The sequence below is a fragment of the Aethalodelphis obliquidens genome, unplaced genomic scaffold, assembly GCF_003676395.1.
Source record: "Aethalodelphis obliquidens isolate GAN/ISIS:26980383/991018 unplaced genomic scaffold, ASM367639v1 scaffold89, whole genome shotgun sequence".
In the NCBI taxonomy this organism is placed as follows: domain Eukaryota; kingdom Metazoa; phylum Chordata; class Mammalia; order Artiodactyla; family Delphinidae; genus Aethalodelphis; species Aethalodelphis obliquidens.
In genome coordinates this window covers 2680872-2703144 of record NW_020838033.1, presented here as the reverse complement: position 1 = coordinate 2703144, position 22273 = coordinate 2680872, and the positions used below count along the sequence as shown (strand labels likewise).

Below are 22273 nucleotides of genomic sequence, written 5' to 3'. Positions count from 1 at the left end.
CAATCTTTATAATCTCTGTATCAATTATAAATGCTCAGTGTCAAAGAAAGATCCACACCAGACACTAGATTTTCAAGCCTACAGTATTTAAGAAATAAAACCATTCAAGTGTGGAAGTTGTTCCCAAAGAGGCTTAATCTATAAAATAATAATAAGGCAAGGAGTGTTTCTGGCAAGACAAGACAAAAATCAAGGATTATAAATCTATAGTTTTATTAAGACAAAAACTGACAGTGTTGGTATGAAGTTTAACATTTAAAAACAAAAGTTTTCACAGAAACCTAACACATGCCTAAAAAGATTTTACAACGGAGTTCTAGATGCAGGTCTAAATGATGTCAAGAACTGATGGATCTCATGATTCAAGACAGCATTTTGGGTTTTAGTTAATTCTTAGGATTAAAAAAATGTGTTTTGTTTTAAAGTGAACCACTGCCCCAGTATGAAAATTTAATCTCCTGAGACCAGGGCTTCAGAAATCATTCAACTCTTGAAGTGACTCAGTGAACTTGTGCTGTCAGTGACTGAACCCTGCCACCAATGGTTTCAAAGTTCAAAAAACAGAGGCTCCAAGAGTTTTCCACCCTAAGAGCACCGGCCCTTGTCTTTGCCTACTCTCCCATCTCCTATACCACCCTCTGCCCTTCCCCAAATACTTCAGCCAGTGGCTTGGATGGAGAAGCTGATATTTATAACTTCAAAATTGGAAAAGAAAGGGTCTTCTTGTCGATTTCAAGAATTAGCACCTCTAAGACAGAATGATCTGCCTGTGTATACACTCCAATAAGACTTTTCCTCAACCAGTTTCCATCCCCCAAATGGCGGCTTTGGTAACTTCTTAATTGGGAAGTTAAGAAGTTACCAAAGCTTAATGCTTTTTGGGAACAGCATTAAGCTCAGGCAGGCAACACCTTGGCTTCTAAGTTTCAGGCATTCACAGCTTTTAAACAGTCTCTCACAGTCCTCATTTAGGTTGCCAATGACATTTTTTGAAAGGATGAAATATTCTGGACACAGAACCAAATCATCATTAGTTGTTCTTTCCTTTCTTTCACCATTTCCCCCCAACAGGCCCCAAATTTTAACAAAAATGATCCTAACCCATCTCCCTTCTTCCCCACCCCATCCCTCCCACCCCAAATAACACACCAGAAATAGCCAAAAACTACATACATGCTACGCTGTAAAAATGCAGAGTTAACACTATTGGGAAGAAGGCTGTGGGTTGTGGAGATGCTCTTTGAAGATCTGCAGTATCTTTTGCTCTCCCACATCCCATTCTGCAAGTTTTGTCCTTCATAGAAGGCCCTTTGCTTTTCTCAGCAAAGTTCAGAATGGGTTGCCTTGAAACACTGACCCTCCTTCCCCTCCACTGGGATGGGTGTGCAAACTATACAGCATGGAGCGGCTTTAAAGCACTTGGGCTGCTGTAGGGCACAGAAACTATACTGGCTCTTCAAAGGACATCTTCTCAAGCCCCCTCTACGGTGTCAAGACAAGTAGATCTCCTTCTTTCCCCACCTGAAACCCACAGTCAGATGTGACAGGGGCTGGTACTCAGGAGAGTTAATTCTTGTCATCTTTTTTGTCATCATCCTCCGAGGGGTAGGAATGCCACGTCAGCCTTTCCTCATAGAAGGATATGACAACCTGTGGGCACTTGACATTGGCTTCCTTGGCAGGGACCAGGTCAGCCTCATCAGAGTTTTTCCTGCAGAACAAAGCACAAAGAGACTTTGAGACCAGGTGCTAGTGGTCTCCTAACTTGGATCACCCAAGGGCTTGGGCTTTTAAAATATTAATTCCAGGCTTCCCTGGTGGCGCTGTGGTTAAGAATCTGCCTGTCAATGCAGGGGACGTGGGTTCGAGCCCTGGTCCAGAAGATCCCACATGCTGCAGAGCAACTAAGCCTGTGCGCCACAACTACTGAGCCCGTAAGCCACAACTACTGAGCCCGTGTGCCACAAATACCGAAGCCCACGCGCCTAGAGCCTGTGGCTCTGCAACAAGAGAAGCCACCATAATGAGAAGCCCGCACACCGCAACGCAACAAAGAGTAGCCCCTGCTCACCGCAACTAGAGAAAGCCCGCATGCAGCAACAAAGACCCAATGCGGCCAAAAATAAATTTTTTAAAAAATTTATTCTCTGAGGAAATAAGAGAGGCTACCATACTCTTCCAAAGCCATATCCCAGCTGCTAAAAGCCCATGGAGAGATCTTGGCTTGGTAATAGGATTTAATACCATGTTGGATAGTAAGATTTAATACCAATTTGGCACTGACCAGAGCCAATGCAGGTGGACACTTTCTTGCTTACTCATAATCATACTGTTTAACACTACCAAGTGCCATGCTCACAGACAGGCCACAACTCCCAGGTGCTTTGAAATGGTGCTTCAAAACTGGGAGATAGAAAATAAAGGGACTGTTACATAATTCTCCATATTTTTTCTGAATTTTAAAATGTTCTCAGAAATTGAAAACCACATACATATTACAAGGGACTTAGGGGTAAGCTATCTTCAGGTCATTGGGAACATCCTAGATGGAAGCAATAGCATAGGGCAGGCAGCAGATAGATATATATGATGGGATCTCTGACGAGACACTACCCCAAACTTCCAGAACTCCAGCAACAGGTACACCAAAGCCACACAGCCCCACGGAACCAGGGAAGAGTAAGCCAGTAAGGTATGATTTTGAAAAACAGACAAGAGAATGGGAAGGAAAAGGAGTATAACAGCATGGGAACCTGAAGCAGGCTGCCCCTTGTTGACAATTCAACAACAGCCTTTGAAGTAAGAGTTCAGTCTTTTCACTGCACAGAAAAATAGCTACTTTGGGAAATGAACAAGTATCTCCATTCTCTAGGAAAATCACTTTAAAGTGAACTTGGTTTAATAATCAACATCCAATCTTAACTTGCAGAGTTACATTCAGCTATAATCTTTACACACTAGTGAGTGAACCAAAGGAATGTAGTGTCAAGCAATAAGGAGGTGCTACCATTACTCAGACTGGTCACATGCAGCCAGAGAAAGTGTATTCTAGTTGGACTGAATAAGTCCTGGTATTAATTCCTTTCTCCCATATGCAGCACCTTAAAAATGAACTTTTCTCCTACAGGCTAGCAATAAATAAGCTAAAAGAAGGTCAGAGTCAGTAAACACCTAGGGAGTGCATGGGAAAAAAAAAGAGCTTTAGCCGGTTGTGCCATAGGCTTTCAGTGTTCAAGTTAGGCCTCTCCTGCCACCTTCTAAAGGAGAGGAATTAGTACAGATATGAGTTTCCGAGAAGGTTCTAGACTGACAAAAGGACAAAGCCCCTAGAATGCTGCCTTCTTTGGCACAAGCTTAGGATTATTCACTCCTAATTTATATTTTAAGGACAATGATTGAGCTTCACTTTGGGGGGGAGGAGAACAAGCACTTCCAACAAGCAAGAAAAAGGGAAGAAAGCTTTCCTTTTGGACAGAGAATAGAGAAATTATAGAGAATTTTGGGTTAATTACAGTTCTTAAGATTCTCAAGACAACTGCTTTCATTAAGCTGTTTCATGGAGTACTACCACCACTGGTATTTATACTTATAATGGAAAAAAGCAGGCTTCTCTGTATGCTTAGTATAGTAAAGGGGCCTTGCTGACCCCTGCTGGCAGATACTGCAATTGTAGAATCTGCACAAACTGGAGAGGATCTAACAGTCAAGGACAAAGGAAGAGCTACAGAAATTCTTTCCTAACCCTGAGAAGTTAACAGAATTTCTGATCCTGGGGCCAGCCCGATCTTTATTAAGGAGGTGGTGGAAGGGGAGGGTGGTTCAATCACATTTCTTTTTTTCCCCCTTTATTTACATGAGTGAAATGTGATTCCTCCCCATACCCTCTGTACTCCAGATTGTCTCCCACCTCCTAAAAAAAAAATGGGCAAAGATCCAAGAATCCTAAGGGCCCCTACCTGTAACTCACGAGTCCAGGTTGGCAGTCAGGCCGAGGGTCACTATCGAAGGACTATGCCATCTTAAAGATTTCACACCTGGGCGACTGGAATTTTGAAGGTCCAGCTCTTTTCCTCTGGCATGGAACAGATGTGGAGAAGAAAAAAACAACCACACAGAGCCACTGGCAGACTCACCATTTCATCAGGAACATGAGTTCTCCACTGGAGTCTGTAGCTCCAATAATCCGCTCTGGTTCCAAACCCCGGGCAAAGCCTCGTGGCTTTTCTGACTGTAAAAACCACAGAGATGGAACAATTTTAACTATATGGGACTGTTATCTGGACTGGAGCAACTCCTGTTTCTCTGACAATGTTATCAAACCCTTTTGCCAATATTTCACCAAATCTTTGGCTCTAAGTCACAAGCCTTTTAGAATCCTTCTGAGTGATTATTCCGTCGAGTTTTGAAGTGCTTGAGGTTTCCCCATATGTAAAAAGGGACCCACATCTCAAGCAAAATAAATGTTCACAACTGTTCTTCACCCTCGAAAGGTACCTTACTTTACGGTATTGAATAGATTAAAACCTGTAATGATTAAAACATTGACAGCCATCTCCTCACAGGAATGAATTCCCTTGCACTTACTGTTCTTGAACCTCACATAAAATAAGAGTAGATTATGTGGCTTCATGAGATTGAACCCTCAAACATTTTTTTTTTTTTTTTTGCGGCACGCAGGCCTCTCACTGTTGTGGCCTCTCCCGTTGCGGAGCACAGGTGCTGGACGCGCAGGCTCAGCGGCCATGGCTCACGGGCCCAGTCGCTCCGCGGCATGTGGGACCTTCCCGGACCGGGGCACGAACCCGTGTCCCCTGCATCGGCAGGCGGACTCCCAACCACTGCGCCACCAGGGAAGCCCCTCTCAAACATTTTTAAAGCATTAGCCTATCTAACATTCCAAAAGGATTGAGAGCCAGCTGCTGAGATCTAAGGAGCAGCAGAACAAAAGTGCTTAAATTATCTTTCAGCTTCTTTGACAGCAGCATGAATTCTAGGCTAGTAAAAATTCTTACTTCGAGCCTTACCTCTTCTTTCTTCTTCTTTGGTTTGCTCTCCTCCCCCTTATCTTCCGAATCAGAATCAGCTTTGCGCTTGCCTCCCTCCGATTTATCTGTCTCGTGTGCTGTTTTCTGTGACTGCAGGAACTCAGCAATGAGGTCAGGGCAATCCAGGTTTTCTTCTGGCTCCCATGTGTTGTCCTCACTGAAACCAGAGGCACACAAGTCACAATTTCCACTCAAAGTTAGCACACTCACACTAAGGAGAAGCACAGGAGGACAAAACCTGGTGTCCTTGGAACAGAGGAGTTAATGATAAAATATAACTGGATTCTGTCCAAGACCAAGAACCTGACAAAGTTGACATTTTTTGGGAGGCAGTAGGGGGCTTTTTAGTACAAATTGAAAGCTTAGAAACTTGCCTCCTTCAAAAGAAAGTTACTCTCTCTTTGCAAACTTGGATCAGTGTAAAGCCACACACAAAACTGCTCATCAGAAATCAGTCTTGCATGATAGCACTTTGTACATGTAGGTCATTTTCCTAATTAAACTATAAGCTGTGAAGGCCAGGCCTGAGTCACAACGTACCCATCAGTGCACCCTGGGTCATGCACATTACCAGTCTCCTGAGAAATAGTTGGTGACCAAATGAATGGATTTTCCTGGGTCAATGAAACTTACTCTGAGAACCCCTTCCACTTTAGGAGGTACTCCACTTTGCCTTTTACCACTCGACGGTCAAGAACTTTTTCCACCACATATTCTTCTTCTTCTTCTTCTAGCACCTCCTCCACTTTCTTCTTGTTTTGTTTTTTCCCCATAGTGCCCGCCAGCTTTCTGGTATAAAGGGTGACGCTGCTAAAATGATAAAGGAAATAAAAAGGACATTAGGGTACACTCTTAGGAGAATATTTGGATAAAACCAGGGACATCATCGATGATTTTAATAGTGCACGCTTGGGACTTCCCTGGTGGTCCAGTGGTAAAGAATCCACCTTCCAATGCAGGGGACATGGGTTCGATCCCTGGTCAGGGGACTAAGATCCCACATGCCATGGGGCCACCAAGCCCATGTGCCACAACTACTGAGCTCGTGCGCCTCAATTAGAGAGCCTGTGTGCCGCAAACTACAGAGCCCACACACCCTGGAGCCTGAGTGCCACAACTAGATACAAAACCCGCACGCCAGAACCAGAGAGAAGCCTGTGTGCTGCAACGAAGAGCCCGCATGCCTCAACGAAGATCCCGCATGCCGCAACTAAGACCCAATGCAGCCAAAAATAATAAAATAAATAAGTAATAAATAAATCTTACAAAAAACAGTGCATTCTGCTTCAATAAATGTTATGCCTATTCATCTTCAATACCCAAGAGTTTTCTATGTTCAGCTAGAAAGTTAGTTTTCTAAAACAGCCCCAACTAATCTCACAGCAAAACTTCTTTATTCTTGCATATCCACTTAAAACTTTTATACCCATTCCTCCTAAGTTAAAAAAGCTCCCAATACCCCTTTACTTATGGTATCTAAAATATTACACTAATTTGAAAAAAAAGCAATTCTCCTAAAAATAAGGTCTATACATCAAACCTATATACATATAATCCTCTGATCCATACTTTCTAATTCTCTGAATGTTTTTCAATTTCATCACAGTATTGGACTTGGATTTTTACTAAGGGAAATGGCTTGTCCTATTTATTAAACATCTAGTTTAATTTTCCCTTCTGTATATGCATATATAATATAAGCAATTCTTCTGCATTGTTAAACACAATCTCTTTTGAGTCCCCTTAAGGTTCTTTATGTAGTCTTTTCTGAATGCCACCATTAATTTATAATTCTCAAGTTTCTTGTGAACTTTTTATTCTACTTTTTATTTCTAAGGCTGAGAAGGATTCATAAAAATGCCAGAATGACCATGGGATTCTCTAAATGGATTTGGAAATAAATGGGGGAAAAAAGGTGGGTATCACAGATAACAGAACCTGAATTTATTCTTTTGTAAAATATATCATCAGGCTGGGTAACCTCTAAGGGTTTTTCCAGTGCTAAAATTCCAGTCCCCTATAAATCTATCTTCTTTAGTCCTTCATACAACTCTTGACTGTTGGTAAGCATAAAGCCTTATGATTACAAATGTGTCAGTAGGTGGCGCCATAAGATACCTATACAACAAAATTGATCTACAAAACTGGCTGCAGTCTACAAATTGATAGATACATTAGCTGCCCAGAAGGAAATACAAACAACCAAGAGTATGGCAGATGATCCAAGACAAGAAAGTAGTTACTACCATGTTTCATGTTTGAATTTAAGGCAATGCTAATTGGGGTTTAAACTGGTTATTCCTAGCATCCTTGGGAAAAGGAGTCAGTGAAAGTAGGCTTTTCTAAATAGTTTTAAATTGGCACGTGTAGACAGAATGTATTTTAGAAAGAGTTCATCTATAGACTATATGAAATATAACAAACCTTTACTAAAAGTCAGGCTCATCAATATGAATCAGTTATAGTATCTACAGATGCTTATTTAGGTTTATACTCTGAGATATTCTCATGTCTGCATATATAAGCAATGCTGACTTACTGAAACAACAAACATTTGGCTACTAGAAAATTCTGCATTGCTGGAGACTGGAGATTCAAGAGAGTAAGTAATGGTCCCTGTCTTCCTGAAACCTAATGTCTGGTAAGAAAAAAATATAGATACCTCTTCCACTAAAGGTATTCTGAACTTTTGCTGAGTGGCATACACACAAAGTTTTCTGAGATGCTTTCAGTGTGGCCTAAGGCCACACCCAATGCCCCTGTCCACACAGTTCAAAACACACATCTGCACTGAGACTGTTTCTCTCCATTTACATACCAAAGATTCTGCTTTCCTTCCCTCCCCAACCCATCTTTTAGTGCCATGAGTTTTCCTTTTATTGTTACTGAACAGACTAATCAGTGTATTGAATGTCACCTTTTGCTAATTATTGGCTAGCTTCATTGTGCCTCTGATTCAGAGCCTGTTGCTTCTTCCTGGAGGGAGATACTTTCAGGTTTTCAGAATCTGATTGCCATGACAAGTGTTATAAGGAAAGGAAAAAAAGTCTAATTTTTCTTTTGGATAAATGCAGTAGTGTTTGCTCCGAAGAACAAGTGCTACTCCTTGCTTGCTTCCTTTCACTGTCAGTTGAAGGGGTGGCAAGATTCATGCATCAGTTAATGTGCAAAGAAAAATAAATTGACAATCACCTTTCAATAACAAAGGGTACCACAACTCCCTACATTAGTTTGGACTCAGAAATTGGAAGCTACTCCCTTTCTCAACAGACAGAAAAACAACGGGTTACAGACAACCCCAAACCAGTAACTGTCCCCTAATAACCCCTCTCCCAAGTAATTAAATTTAAGAAAGTAAAGGAAAGGCAGTCTTATCACTCTGCCTTCAGAATTCAGAGATATTGAAGGCTCTGTGTTATCTACATTAATAGCTACATTTGTCTTACAAAAAGAAATAACACTGAATCCTGCCCATCTGATCCTGTTACTACAAAACAAAAAGGTAGGGACAGCTTCTAGCTCATCTCTAGCTACTGCAGGCCTCCCCTCCCTTTATCGTTAGCATGGCCTCAAGGAGAAAGAGTCATAGCATAAGAATATAATCCTTTAGGTTAGGTAAAGAAAACCCCCAAATAGGGAAATCTAGAGTGAGACCGCTTGATTTTCATCTTTACTCACTTAAATTCATTGTCCTAAGAGCAACTCAAATGAGAAGTGAAGAATGTAGAAAACACACTTCCATTTCTCTCTTCTGAGTTTTCTTAACTGGCTCATCCCAGCATTTACCTCCAGGGATTGGATTCTCTTTATATTGGAGACTCTCAGCCAGGCTTCCCAGTGTGAGTGTTTTCCTTATTTATAGGTACTTCTCTGGGGTCCTGAATAAACCATTTGTCAAAATCAGTAGAGAAGTGGATTAAATACACAACCCACTCTTCCTACAGAATCTATCGATAGCACCTTCAGACAAGCCAAGAGCTCCCTTAAATATTATGACAGGCCAATTATTTGCATATAGTTTCCAAATCGATTATTTCAAGAGACCACCTCTCCCTGAATATGGCAATCTCCAAATACCAGCAGTGACATCTGGAAGGAGGGCTTTCAACTGGAATTGCTTGGCAAGGATATTCAAAGTAACTCAGATCAGCGTAGTAGCATAATGGAAAAATGCCTTTATTCAATGCTATTTGCCACTCTCCCTAAATATCCTGGCAACCAAATTATGGCATAAAAAGTGCCATAATCATTGAACAAAGGGTCAAGGTATATACTAGAACATCACAAGATGTACACAAGGGCGAACAGTTCTAAATTAACTCAGAAATCTTAGGGACTTCCCTGGTGGTCCAGTGGTTAAGGCTCCGTGCTCCCTATGCAGGGGGCCTGGGTTTGATACCTGTTCGCGGAACTAAGATCCCACATACCGCAATGCATCCCGTGCGCCGCCAACTACTGAGCCCACGCGCCACAACTAGAGAAGCCCTTGCACTGCAACGAAGACCCAGCGCAGCTAAATAAATAAATAAAAAGATTAGAAAAGAATCCTTGGACAAGTCTTCTTAAGGGGGCTTCCCTGGTGGCGCAGTGGTTAAGAATCTGCCTGCCAATGCAAGGGATATGGGTTCGAGCCCTGGTCCGGGAAGATCACACATGCCACGGAGCAGCTAAGCCTGTGTGCCACAACTACTGAAGCCCGCATGCCTAGAGCCCGTGCTCCGCAACAAGAGAAGCCACCGCAATGAGAAGCCACCGCAATGAGAAGCCTGCGTACCGCAACAAAGAGTAGCCCCACTCACTGCAGCTAGAGGAAGCCTGCACACAGCAACGAAGACCCAACGTAGCCCAAAAAAAAAAAAAAAAAAAAGTCTTCTTAAGGCTCATCACGATGTTTCAGACAAAAAATCCTTAACCTAGTTAAGCTGCTACAATTTTACCTAAATATCTACTGGGTCTGCTACATTTTAAGATGCCTAGAAAAATAATACGTTACATTTGTATTGCACTTTACAGTTTACAAAGTGCTACCATGTTATCTCATTTGATCTTTGAAACAATCCTATAAAATAAGCCATTCAGATGTTATTGACACCTCAGAGATAACACAATAAATTTACATGAAATAAATCTTCTAAGGTCACACAATTAACAAAAAATACATCACTTCAGTGTGGACATCTCCCAGCAGGACTGGGCTAATGGCCCTGCTGCACACACAGAACTAGGAGCTAGCTACACACTTACAGGAGAAATTTCCCTCCAGCCTCTACGAGGACAGGACTGAAAGGTCTGACTTCAGTCCTCTCTACAATTTGTCATCAGTAAATAAGGAAGTGTGGATAATGATTTTCTTTCAAAAAAGACCTTAGAATATGTATAGGTGTTTAAAAACCAATGATTTTTTATTGGTTACTGGAATATGGAAGGTATACATTGTTAATTAAATCAGCAGGCAGTGGCAAAGCTTTGGTTTTTAGGGCCCCAGCAGTCTTCTCAGTCTTTTAAATTGACAAGTGCTAGATGGTGCAGAAGTTTTGAATTTTTGTAGCCTAGCAAGTAGGCTACAGAGAACTACTGAGAAAATGCCAATTTTAAGAACCCCAAATTCTTCTACAGTGTCCCAATAAATCCAGGAATAGTGTAAATCTGAAGCAAGAGTCATGAACTCATAGTTCTTTTAAGAGAAAGAAAAAGCACAGTTGCAATTCTCCTGGATACCCCCTCCACTCCTACAGTTAGGAGCTAGAAAATGGAAAGGAGGAACAATGCTACTTGCAGGCAGAGGCAGTGAAGTATCAGACACAGGATTAAGCATTCTGGTTTTGAATACAGGCAGACCTCCAGACCCCTGCAATAAAACGAGACTCACAAATTTTCTGGTTTCCCAGTGCATATAAAAGTTTACACTATATTGTAGTCTACTAAGCAATAATAGCATTATGTCTAAAAAACCAATATACATACTACCTTAAAGAATACAGCGAAAAATGCTAACCAACATCTGAACTTTCAGCAAGTCAACCTTTTTGCTAATGAAGGAAGGGTCTTGCCCTGATGTTGATGGCTGCAGAATGATTTAGGGTGGTGCATTCTGAAAGATGGGGTGGCTGTGACAGTTTACTAAAATAAGACAACAATGAAGTTCTCCACACTGACTGACTCTTCCTTTCACGAACTGATTTCTCTGTAGCATTCATGCTGTTTGATAACCTTTTACCCACAGAACTTCTTTCAAAATTGGAGTCAGTCCTCTCAAACCCTGCTGCTGCTTTATCAAATGAGTTTGTATAATATTCTAAATCCTTTGTTGTCATTTCAACAGCCTTCACAGCATCTCCACCAAGAGTAGATTCTGTCTCAAGAAACCACTTTTTTGGCTCAACCATAAGAAGCAACTCACCTGCTGAAGTTTTATTATGACACTGCAGCAATTCAGTCACTCTTCAGACTACACTTCTAATTCTAGTTCTCTTGCTATTTCCACCACATGTCTATTTCCTTCACTTAAGTCTTGAACCCCTCAAAATCATCCATGAGGGCTTGGAATTAACTTCTTTCAAACTCCTGTTAGTGTTGGTATTTTGACCTCTTCCGATGAATCACAAATGTTCTTAATGGCATCTAGAATGGTGAATCCTTTCCCGAAGGTTTTCAATTTACTTTGCCCAGATCCATCAAAGGAATCACTATCTATGGCAGCTACAGCCTTACAAAATGTATTTCTTAAATAATAAGACTTGAAAGTCAAAATGACTCCTTGATCCACGGGCTGCAGAATGATGCTGCGTTTGCAGGCATGAAAACAACATTAACCTTGTACATCTCCATCAGAGCTCTTGGTGACCAAATGTTGTCAATGAGCAGTAATATTTTGAAAGGAATCTTTTTTTCTAAGCAGTAGGTCTCAACAGTGGGCATAAAATAACTTTATTGTGTGCAGCAGCCCCTTTCACACCAAGTATTAGTTTTTTCATGTGAAATAAGATTTAAAATGATAAAGTTATTGTTAAGGAGATGCACTGGGCAATAGAAAAAGCTGAATAGAGTTTTTGTCAGAAACTGGAAAACAGAACAGTCTGGAAAAAAAGGACCACATGTTGCTAAGACCAAAAAAGGAGACTGGAGACCATGCTGTAAACTACGTTGTAAACAGATGTGCTGTCATCCAGGCTTTGTTGTTCCATTTACAGAACACAGTCAGAGTAGATTTAGTAGATTTTAAGGGCCCTAAGATTTCTGGAATGGTAAATGAGTACTGGCTTCAACTTAAAGTCACCAGCTGCATTAGCCCCTAACAAGAGAGTCAGCCTGTCCCTTGAAGCCAGGCATTGACTTCTCCTCTCTAGCTACGACAAAGTGCTAGATGGCATCTTCTTCCAATAGAAAGCTGTTTCATCTACACTAAAAATCTGTCGTTTACTGTAGCCAACTTCATTAATTATTTTAGCTAGATCTTCTGGATAACTTGCTGTAGCTTCTATGTCAGCACTTGCTGCTTCACTTTGCATTTTTATGTTATGGAGATGGCTTTCCTCCTTAAATCTTATGAACCAACCTCTGCTGGCTTCAACGCTGTGACCGGTTTAATCTTCGATCCAGGCCATTAAAACTTTCTACATATGAGCAAGAAGACTGTTTTGTTTTCTTATCATTTATGTGTTCACCGGAGTAGCACTTTTAATTTCCTTTAAAAACTTTTCCTTTGCATTCATAACTTGGCTAAGCAGCGCCTACCTTTTGGCGTATCTCAGTTTTCAACATGCCTTCCTCATTAAACGTAATCGTTTCTAGATTCTGATTAAAGTGAGAGACACAACTTTTCCTTTCACTTGAACACTTAGAGGCCATTGCAGTGTTATTAAATGGCCTAATTTCAATATTCGTTGTATCTCAAGGAATAGGGAGGCCTGAGGAAAGGGAGAGAAACTGGGGAACAGCTGGCAGATTAAGTTTCGCCATCTTACATGGGCATGGTTTGTGGCACCCCAAAACAATTACAATAGTAATATCAAAGATCACTGATCACAGATCACTATAACAAATATAATAGTAATGAAAAAGTCTGAAATATTGCAAGAATTACCAAAGCGTGACACAGAGACATAAAGTGAGCAGATGTTGTTAGAAAAATGGCACTGATAGACTTACTTGACACAGGGTTGCCACAAACCTTCAATTTGTAAAAAATGCAGTATCTTCAAATAAAGTGAAGTGTAATAAAACAAGGTATGCCTGTAGTTGGTCCTAGTGAAACGATATGAGAAGGATCTGAGAAGACAATGTGAGCATAGCTCCTGCTTGCCATCACAAACATGAATTATAACGGGCTACCCCAGAACTTCCATACGGATTTCTTGCCAGCTTGAAAGGTCAAATTCCAGATGTGAGGACAAGGTAACAGCTACAGCCCTCTGAAACAAACCAGTAGGCCTTTTGAGGTAAACACTAAGGTGAAACATTTAGAATGCTGGTCTGGTGAGATGACCATCTGTACTAAGAAAGAATTCACAGGAAAGCAGACCTTGAGTAGAGAACTTTCACCTACATGAGAATAAGAATCACCTATGGAATTTATAAATACAGATACCCAGATCCAGTGAGTCAGAGTGTAGGGTGTGTGTATGTGCATTATTTAAAAAAATATTTTGTTTTTCTAACTGTAATATAATACATGTATTCACATTCAATTAGGGAATCAAAGTTCCCTGGCTCAAAACCTGTCAAAGCTGTTCTTCTATATGTAAACTGACCCAGATGTACATATGTGAAAATAGTTATTATAGTTCTATAATTTGCCTTTTAATATAATGTAATGCATCTCTGACATTGTTGCATAAAGGTCTCCACTCTTTTTTTTTTTTTGCGGTACGCAGGCCTCTCGCTGCTGTGGCCTCTCCCGTTGTGAAGCACAGGCTCTGGACGCGCAGGCTCAGCGGCCATGGCTCACGGGCCTAGCCGCTCCGCGGCACGTGGGATCTTCCCGGACCGGGGCACGAACCCGTGTCCCCTGCATCGGCAGGCGGACTCTCAACCACTGCGCCACCAGGGAAGCCCAAGGTCTCCATTCTTAAGCTGCATAGTATTCCATCTTGTATGGCCACACCATACTCTAACCATCTACCTAATGATGAAAATTTCGGTTGTTTCCAATTTATTATTATTGCAAACACTGTTGATTTGACCACGGCACCTGCATCTTTAAAAGCTCCTTAGGTGATCTGATGCATTCCTTGGATATAAGCCATTGCTGTAAGAGGACTGGCAGAAACTACATTCCTCAGGTGAAATTATACATTATTGCAGACATAAATCAATTCTCATAGTTAGCTAAAAGGTAGGTGAACGTTTTACTTTCTCCATAAAAATTTAGAATAAGGCTGAACAGTAAGTAATAACTGATGTTCTTGAAAACAAAACCTCTACATCGCATTCAACATCATTCACTCTAGACCTTTCTTGTACTAGAAATGAAACTGGAAGAGCACTGCCTGAAGGGTCCTCACAGTTCCTTTCACCAAAAGAAAGCTAGTATGAGCACCAGAAGCATGATATCTTTGCTGTCCTTGACCTCTCAAAACTTTATGCTTATAGGTAGTTATATATATTTACTGCATAACTCAGTTTTCTCATCTGTAAAATTGGTGTAACAACTCTCATGGAATTCCTTTGAGGTGAGCTTTTATGACCTTCTGGCATTCATTATCTATTTACATATTTGCATATATAAGCTACTTCATTAGATTATTTACTGCTTTAAGCGTAAGGATAACTCTCTGAAATCCAGTGCATTAGGAACTCTAAGAAAATACCATTTTTGTTCAATGTATATGGCTGAAATTCATGGCTAGGTTTTTCTTTCTTTTTTAAATATATTTTGGCTGTGTTGAGTCTTCATTGCTGCGCACAGACTTTCTCTAGTTGTGGCGAGCGGGGGCTACTCTTCCTTGCGGTGCGTGGGCTTCTCTTGTTGTGGGGCAGGGGCTCTAGGCGCACAGGCTTCAGCAGTTGCAGCACGCAGGCTTAGTAGTTGTGGCATGTGGGCCCTAGAGCGCGCGGGCTCTAGAGCACAGGCTCAGTAGTTGTGGAGCACGGGCTTAGTTGCTCCGTGGCATGTGGGATCTTCCCGGACCAGGGATCGAACCCGTGTCCCCTGCATTGGTAAGCGGATTCTTAACCACTGTGCCACCAGGGAAGTCCCCTGGCTAGGTTTCTCAAAACAGCAGAGCAGCTCCAGAACACACTCAAGAAGGACCCAGGTCTGACTGGTATGAATGACCAATAATTATAAAACAGAAACCAAGATCTCATTTCTGGAAGACTGAGATAGAAGAGCTGCCAGAATCGGAGAAATCACATTTCATATACCTAAAGTGTAGGAATTTCTTATGTTCTTCCTTTTGTCTCACCCAGGCAGCAAAACAAAGTAAGAAAGCCCTTGTAGTAAATGGCAAAAGGAATCTATGTTCCTATGAAGACAGATAAGATAGGTGAGAAAAAGGAAGTAAATTCTGGATACAAACAATGGAAAATTTCAACAGAATTATTTGCAAAAGGAATTTTAAGATATCTGAAGAACTACATAAATACCAAAAGTCAGTTTTAATGATTCATACAGTAAAGTTCTATAACTTCAGAGGTTGTGATTTCAGGCTCTGATTTTACAGATATACTTTTAAAAAAGGCCCATCACCCAATTAAATGAATGGTCTTTCTAAGAATTCATATAGCTTTTACTGAGTTCAAGACAAAATTATGACATTCTTGATTTCTCCCCACTCAAACCCCATATCCAGTCTCTTACTAAATCCTGTTGATTTTATATCTTAAATATCTTTTAATTTATACATTTGTCTAGTCCCACTACTACCATCCTATTCCAAGCAACCACCATCTCTTGCCTGGATAACTCCCAACCCAATTCATTCTCAATACTAGCCACTGATGTAAAAATGCAGACCTCTTCATACCATTATCTGTGGGCATTTGAGCTGAAGACCACTGCACCTAACCCTATCAATCACAATTACCTTGCCCTTTGCTCCATTCTTCACTTGACTAATTCCCTTAGCTAAAAAAATGTCATCATCAGAAGCTTCCCCGAAGCCCCAGACTAAGTTTAGGTTAACTCTTCCTGTGAACATGCTCCTACAGTATTCATTCACTTAACAATTACCTATATTGGGTGCCTATTATGCGTGAGACACTAGACAAATAGGGTGAACAAGACAGACAAAATCCCTGGTCTCTTAGAGTTTATATTCTAATGTGGACAAATGAGTCAGCATGAGTGGGAGTGTATGCATGCATGCATGCGTGTGCAGAGTAGGGCACAGACAAGAAGCAAGAAAACATTAGTGATAAATGCTATAAAGAAAATATCTTCAGATTAAGTAACATTTAAACAGAGACCCAAATGACAAGGAGACAACTCATCAAAAATCAGAAAAACGTACCAAATTTAAAGAATAGTGGGTTCAAAGTCCTAGGGTGAGAAGAGCTTGCTATATCTGAAGAACAGAAGTGTGGCCAGGTAGAAAGAGCTATATTGCGGGAGCAGCAGACAAGGACCAGATGATAATTACCGTGCATTTCACTCCCCACTTCATTCCTTCATCTAGCTCCTTTTTCCATTCCTTGTTTTCCTTACCCATCTTTTGCCTCTAGCTTAGGTTTAACCTAGTCAGTTAATGGCTATAAAAGTTTATAACTACAGCTCTACTAGCTTTTAATACCATCTATTAAAAAACCAAATCAAATCAATAAGGATTTACTAAGAGCTTGGGTGGAATAAAGGGTGACCAATTCATCCCAGCTAAAGCACTGAAAGCTTCTGAAAGCTCCACATCACAGAATGTGGAATCCCCTCAGACCCAGGCAAATGGAACTGTTTGGCCAGGCTAGCAGCATATGCAGACTCACAGGAAGTAGAGGCTTTTGAAAATCCCATAAGGACTAGTAATAACAAAATAACTTTTACTGAATACTTAACACTTAATGCATAGAAAGGCACTTAATTCAATGCTCACAACATCTCTATTAAGCCCATTTCACAAACGAGGAAACTAAGGCTTACTGAAGGAAAGAAAAATTCCCCAAGTCCCCCGCTCAAGGGTAAGACACAGAGCCAGGACTGTACGATTAAAAACATACCAGAAAGGTACAAATGCAATTGAAGTTCATTTCAATAGAAGAAATGACAGGAGTATGCAGTAATTAGGAAAAGAAATGTAAGCAAGAAGTAGCCGCCATCAAAGCACTACCGGGGCTTGGAAGAATAAATGGCTAGGGTGATTAGAAAGGTTTTGAAAAGCTGGGATTGAGGCAAGGTTCCAATAGCATTTGAAAAACTGGACTGGAGGGAGGCGATTTAGCCCAAGGAACTATTGTTAACAAAAGCAACGGAGGCAGACAGTGTGTAAACCAGTTTAGGTGGGAGTACACTGATTAGGAAAGTGGCAGGTAACTGCTAAAAAATTTTCTACAAAGTCTCCTCCTCCTTTCTTATAAAAAAGGCCAAACTCCACAATGTACATCTAACACCCTTTAGATCCAACCATTCCATACTCCTACTTCCCTCACAAACCTATTCTCCTGTCAAAACAGAAAAGTACAACCTGAACATATCCTGCACATTTCCTCCATGCATGGATTTGCTCATTATTAAGAAGTGTGCTCCTGTCCAAGGCTAGTAGTCAAAATCCTACCCCTCCTTCAAGAGCTAGCTCAAATGCTACTTCTTCCATGATGCTTACCCAACTTAGCTAAATATTATTTCTCTTTTTCTTGTGGTTCCCAAAGCATTTTGTTTCTATTTTTACTCAGACACTCAAAGGTAGGTCTGGACCCAGTGTAAGGTGTTGAACCCTATATGGGCAATAAGAATGGATGTCTCAGATTGAGATAACGAGGGAACAGAAGTCCAAAGTTGTCAGCTTTTTAGGGAATGATGAGCAAATAAATCGGATCTGCAAAGAAGTAAGTATCCTTGCTGAGCATTAGCAACTACATACCAGTCATCAAAAGGCAGGTGAAGGCATGTGTAGTATATTCAGTTTGTAGTCCTCCTAACTCATGTTTCCAAACTGCTTTCAGTTTGTTAGCTGTGGCTGTTTGTGAGGCAAATGCTTTCCAGATGGAAAACTTTACTGCGCAGAAAACAAGAACTTGTGCCACATACCGGGTGGGCAGGAGTTTCATTTTTAAAGAAATCCCTGTCCTCGAATTCCAGGATCTAGGACTAGAATACCAGTGTGTGAATAAAATTAGAATTTTATCTGAGACGTGTCCAGAAGCTTGGCTAACTCCTTTTCATGGTGCTGATAGAAATTAAACTATAGATATAGCTTGGGTTTAGAGGCCATAGGGATCTGTAAATATTAGTAGAACACAGTGATACCTGAAGCAAATATTTTAGTTTAAAATGAAATAAAAGTGATTAGAAAGCAAGACCAGAATAAGAGCAGAGACCAAAGGATTCATAGACAACAAAACAAAACCAGAGTAGTGACATTAACTTCTCAAATACCATAGTTCTGTTAGGCCCTCAATGTGTTTGCTATTATTAAAGAAAGGCACAATTTCACAGACAAATTAGGCTGCCCCCTTTTGGTCAGTAAATCATAAAAGCTTAAAAGGCAGGAAAGATTTAACAAGTTATTCAAATACTTACAGGATCAGAATTTTGTCCTCATTCAAACAACTTCTCCAATTAATCGTGGAAAGGCTATTCAATTTTTCAGTAGACATCGCCATTGAGAAATACTTATTAACTCTATACAAAGGACACAAATGATTTTTCAAGATACTTATATAACAGAAAATATTCAAAATACTATATAGCTTGCTGTTGAAACCCAGAACCTGGGTCCTCTCCTAGTACTTGCCTAAGGTATTTAAAACTGCCACTTGCACAGTCTGCATACCTTTTCTGTATTTAATACCAGGGTGAGTATATTAAAAACATAGGCTAAGACAAGCATGCCAAGGGCAACAGTTTTACTCTGCCTAACGTCATAGAACAAAAACAGGCAAATTGATTACATAAATGCACATCAGGCCATTCTACTAATACGGGATTCTCAAAAAAGATCTCAAAGCCCTATCCATTCAACTGATTACATAAATGCACATCAGGCCATTCTACTAATATGGGATTCTCAGAAAAGATCTCAAAGCCCTATCCATTCATTCAACAATATGAATGGTCAACAATGTGTCAGACACTTGAGTGAACAAGAAGCATGGCCCCATCTTATATAGGCCATAAACTAGCCATTAGCATCTTATTCCAAAAACTCTTCAGCGAAATAACCTATGATGCAAAAAAGCCATCAAATCTAATGCAAAACCTGTTATACCACGAGAAAGAGTATATGAAAAAGGAAGATTTCAATGGATAAACTACTAGAAAATGACAAAAATTCATCAATTCTCTTTAAGTGGTGTGAATTCAAAAAGAAACATTTTCCTAGTCTCTAAAATGGGCACCAGAAGATATAATGGTTGCTTCCTTTCTTTAGATGATTATAAAAATATTAGTATCCTGTAGTCAAAATGCAGAAGGATAGGGTACCCATACTTGGTCTCCTTTAATCAAGAAGCTAGAAACACCAAGCTACACAATATTTACATTTTTAGTGAAAAACAATTTAGGTTATAGCAGCCAATGAAGAAAATGGCACCAGAGGGAAAATTGGAAATGACTGAAGATTCTGAACTGCCTTGAAGCTTTATTAAGGTGTGGCCGATTCCAACACTGTGCACTTCAGTCATAGCACTTTCCATGTAAATATCTGTAAGCACCTTGGAGCACTGGCACTAATTTCCCAATTGTATTCCTGCATTCATTCCAAAACCCTGGACCTTTTAGAACTATTCCAAAATGGCGACCTGATTCTTAACACATTTGAGGACAGCTTACCCCTGGCCAGAGGTTCTAGCGTAACTGATCTTTTTGTAAATTCCACCTTAATTGAGCTCAACCAATACATGTCTGAATATAGCAACAATCCATGAAAAATCTTCATCTGAAGTTTTGGAAAAGGGGTAAAGTACTGCTCCCTTCGTATTCAAATTTTCCAGGAAGGACAAGCTGCCTAAAAAACTTAAGAGTCCAAGGAAAAAAACCTCACAATCTCACGAACTTTTCCACTTTCTCTCTCAACCTCCCACACCGTCTCATAATCTCTCACTAAGTTAACTTCATTCCTTAAATATGAACTCATCTACACATTTCTACAATTTCACCGCAGTGAAATTGTGACCAGCAACAATCTCAGATAAAAACGTATGGAACTAATTATGAATCAAAGCAAGAGCTGCACTTGGACTTTTTAACTCCCTAAAGGAATCAAGGAGTGAAGGTAGTAGAAAATCTGGAAAAAGGAAAAAAGTGTGTTCCATCTTTTCTTCACACATTATTCTTACTGCCGATCAACCAGGAAGCAAGGGGTGGCCAGTTTCCCCCTTTTCTTCTTCACACCTCACAGAAAATGCTCTCGGGACCTCCGCCCCACTTGCCCTGACAGCTTCTCCCCGCCTCCCCCCGCCCCCCAACCCGAGCCAAGCCAGGCAAATAACTACCCCTCCTTCTAGCCCCTTCCTCGATTTATTCAACAGATCTCTTCCCCCAGTAGCACACTTTGGGCCGCCCGGCCCACCCTTACAATTTCCTCGAAGTTACCGTTCCCCAGCCCTGCAAGAGGAATTCCTCTGGCAGCCCCGGCTGGACCCAATATATTCTCAGGTTACATTTCTAAACCTCGGGTCTCGCAGTCATCAACGCTCCCTACGCTTGTCCAAGCATCCAGGCTGCCCCGTCCGTCCCCTTCCCAATTTACCCAGTGTTTTCTCTCCAGCCCAATCCCGCAGCCGCCCACCCAACCCAAGGAGCATTGTCTTGGTCTACCCAGGCCCGAAGGGCGACCCCCAAGTGCTCGGCCCACCCAGAATCGCTTCAATTTCTGGCTCAGGAGACGCCGCCCCGCCCTCTCCATCCTTCTCGCGCCAGTCGTCCTACTCACTGCGCCCGGCGGAGAGCTCGGCGCGGGAAGGGCGCGGGATTCAGACACGCTCCCCGCTCCCGACCTCCGCCGCGAGCGCGCGGCCCCTCATCCAGGGCTCCCGCCGCCGCCGCCGCCGCCGCCTCCGCGCGCCTCCCCCCTGCTTCCCCGCCTCTAGCGGGCTCTTCACCTCAGAGCAGCGCCCACGAGCCCGAGAGAAATCGGTGCCGCGCTACTAGCGCGTCTTGTCGGGCCGGCCAGGGGAGTGGCGACCAGAAAAGCAACAAGCCGGTTGACCGCGGTTGAGCCCCTCACTGAAGCGGCGTACCGCAGGCCCCGGCCAACGGCCCTCCCCTCAGCCGAACAAAAGAGCCTCGCACTCTGCGCTGCCCGCCGCCCGCATCACGCAGGCGCGACGTCCCGCCGCACAGCGCTATGGGACTCGAAGTCCGTCCCAGACTACAAGACCCGAAGTGCTGCGCGCCTTCCACGGCGCCACGCACAGTTTGCTAGGGTTTCGAGTTTTACTTAGTTCTTCGATAGCTAGTGCCGCCGAAGCGACTGCAGTTTAGAAAGCTGCAACCTAGAAAGTTAAAACGTGTGGTTTTACAAGAGAGTCTGATGCTTGGTCTGAAATATCAACCACTTCTGGACAGTAGTTCACATCCTTGAAAATTTTGCATCTTATAACAGGTTTCTCACCAGATCTCTGTAAGGCTCCTACGTCTCGGCGTTGAGATTACAGTACTTCCCTTTCGAGGCATTCCCTGACCCCTTAGGCTGGGTAGGTCCGCCTGGTAGGTGTCATCATAGTATCTCATTGGCTGCACCAATGGGTGGCTTTAGTGCCAAAACCCCCATTATCCATGAACACCCCTCCCTCACCCAGCCTCCCCAAAGAAACACAGAAATAGGCAAAAAAAACATGTTTCTTATTCTTTGGGACAAGTGTTCTAATTCTTCTAATATCAACTAGATTGCCGTCCCCAAACCCGCTCACGTGGGAATTCGCTCTTATCGTAATATTCACCCCACTTTATTGTCATGTCTGTCTTCTCTCTTGGACTCAAAACACCACTCCAGTAAGGGCAGAAACCTTGGCCCAGTACAGCCCCTAGCATACAGTAGTCAATCCCTAGCATACAGTAGTCAGTCAACATTTGTTGACTAAATGATTAAATGAATTAATATGTTCTTCTCCTACCTGACAGAAAATGTAGGTGATCA

The 22273-nt window shown here is 41.8% G+C and overlaps 1 protein-coding gene across 4 annotated transcripts; it reads right to left on the bottom strand.

Annotated features, from left to right (window-relative positions):
• Positions 1–189: 189 nt before the first annotated feature.
• On the bottom strand, positions 190–21490 carry CBX1 (chromobox 1). Of its 4 annotated transcripts, XM_027094835.1 has the most exons (6): positions 21237–21417; positions 18715–18816; positions 5679–5855; positions 5025–5202; positions 4134–4228; positions 190–1711 (listed from the first exon to the last, which is right to left on the bottom strand). In XM_027094835.1, exons 2-6 carry the CDS (start codon positions 18795–18797, stop codon positions 1567–1569), a joined length of 678 nt encoding a protein of 225 aa, XP_026950636.1. In that variant the 5' UTR covers positions 18798–18816; positions 21237–21417; the 3' UTR covers positions 190–1566. The 4 variants fall into 4 exon arrangements, with proteins under 4 accessions (XP_026950636.1, XP_026950637.1, XP_026950638.1 ...); XM_027094836.1 differs by lacking the exon at positions 18715–18816 and having other exon boundaries at positions 21237–21490; XM_027094837.1 differs by lacking the exons at positions 18715–18816; positions 21237–21417 and adding an exon at positions 9473–9491.
• Between the last annotated feature and the right edge of the window lie 783 nt (positions 21491–22273).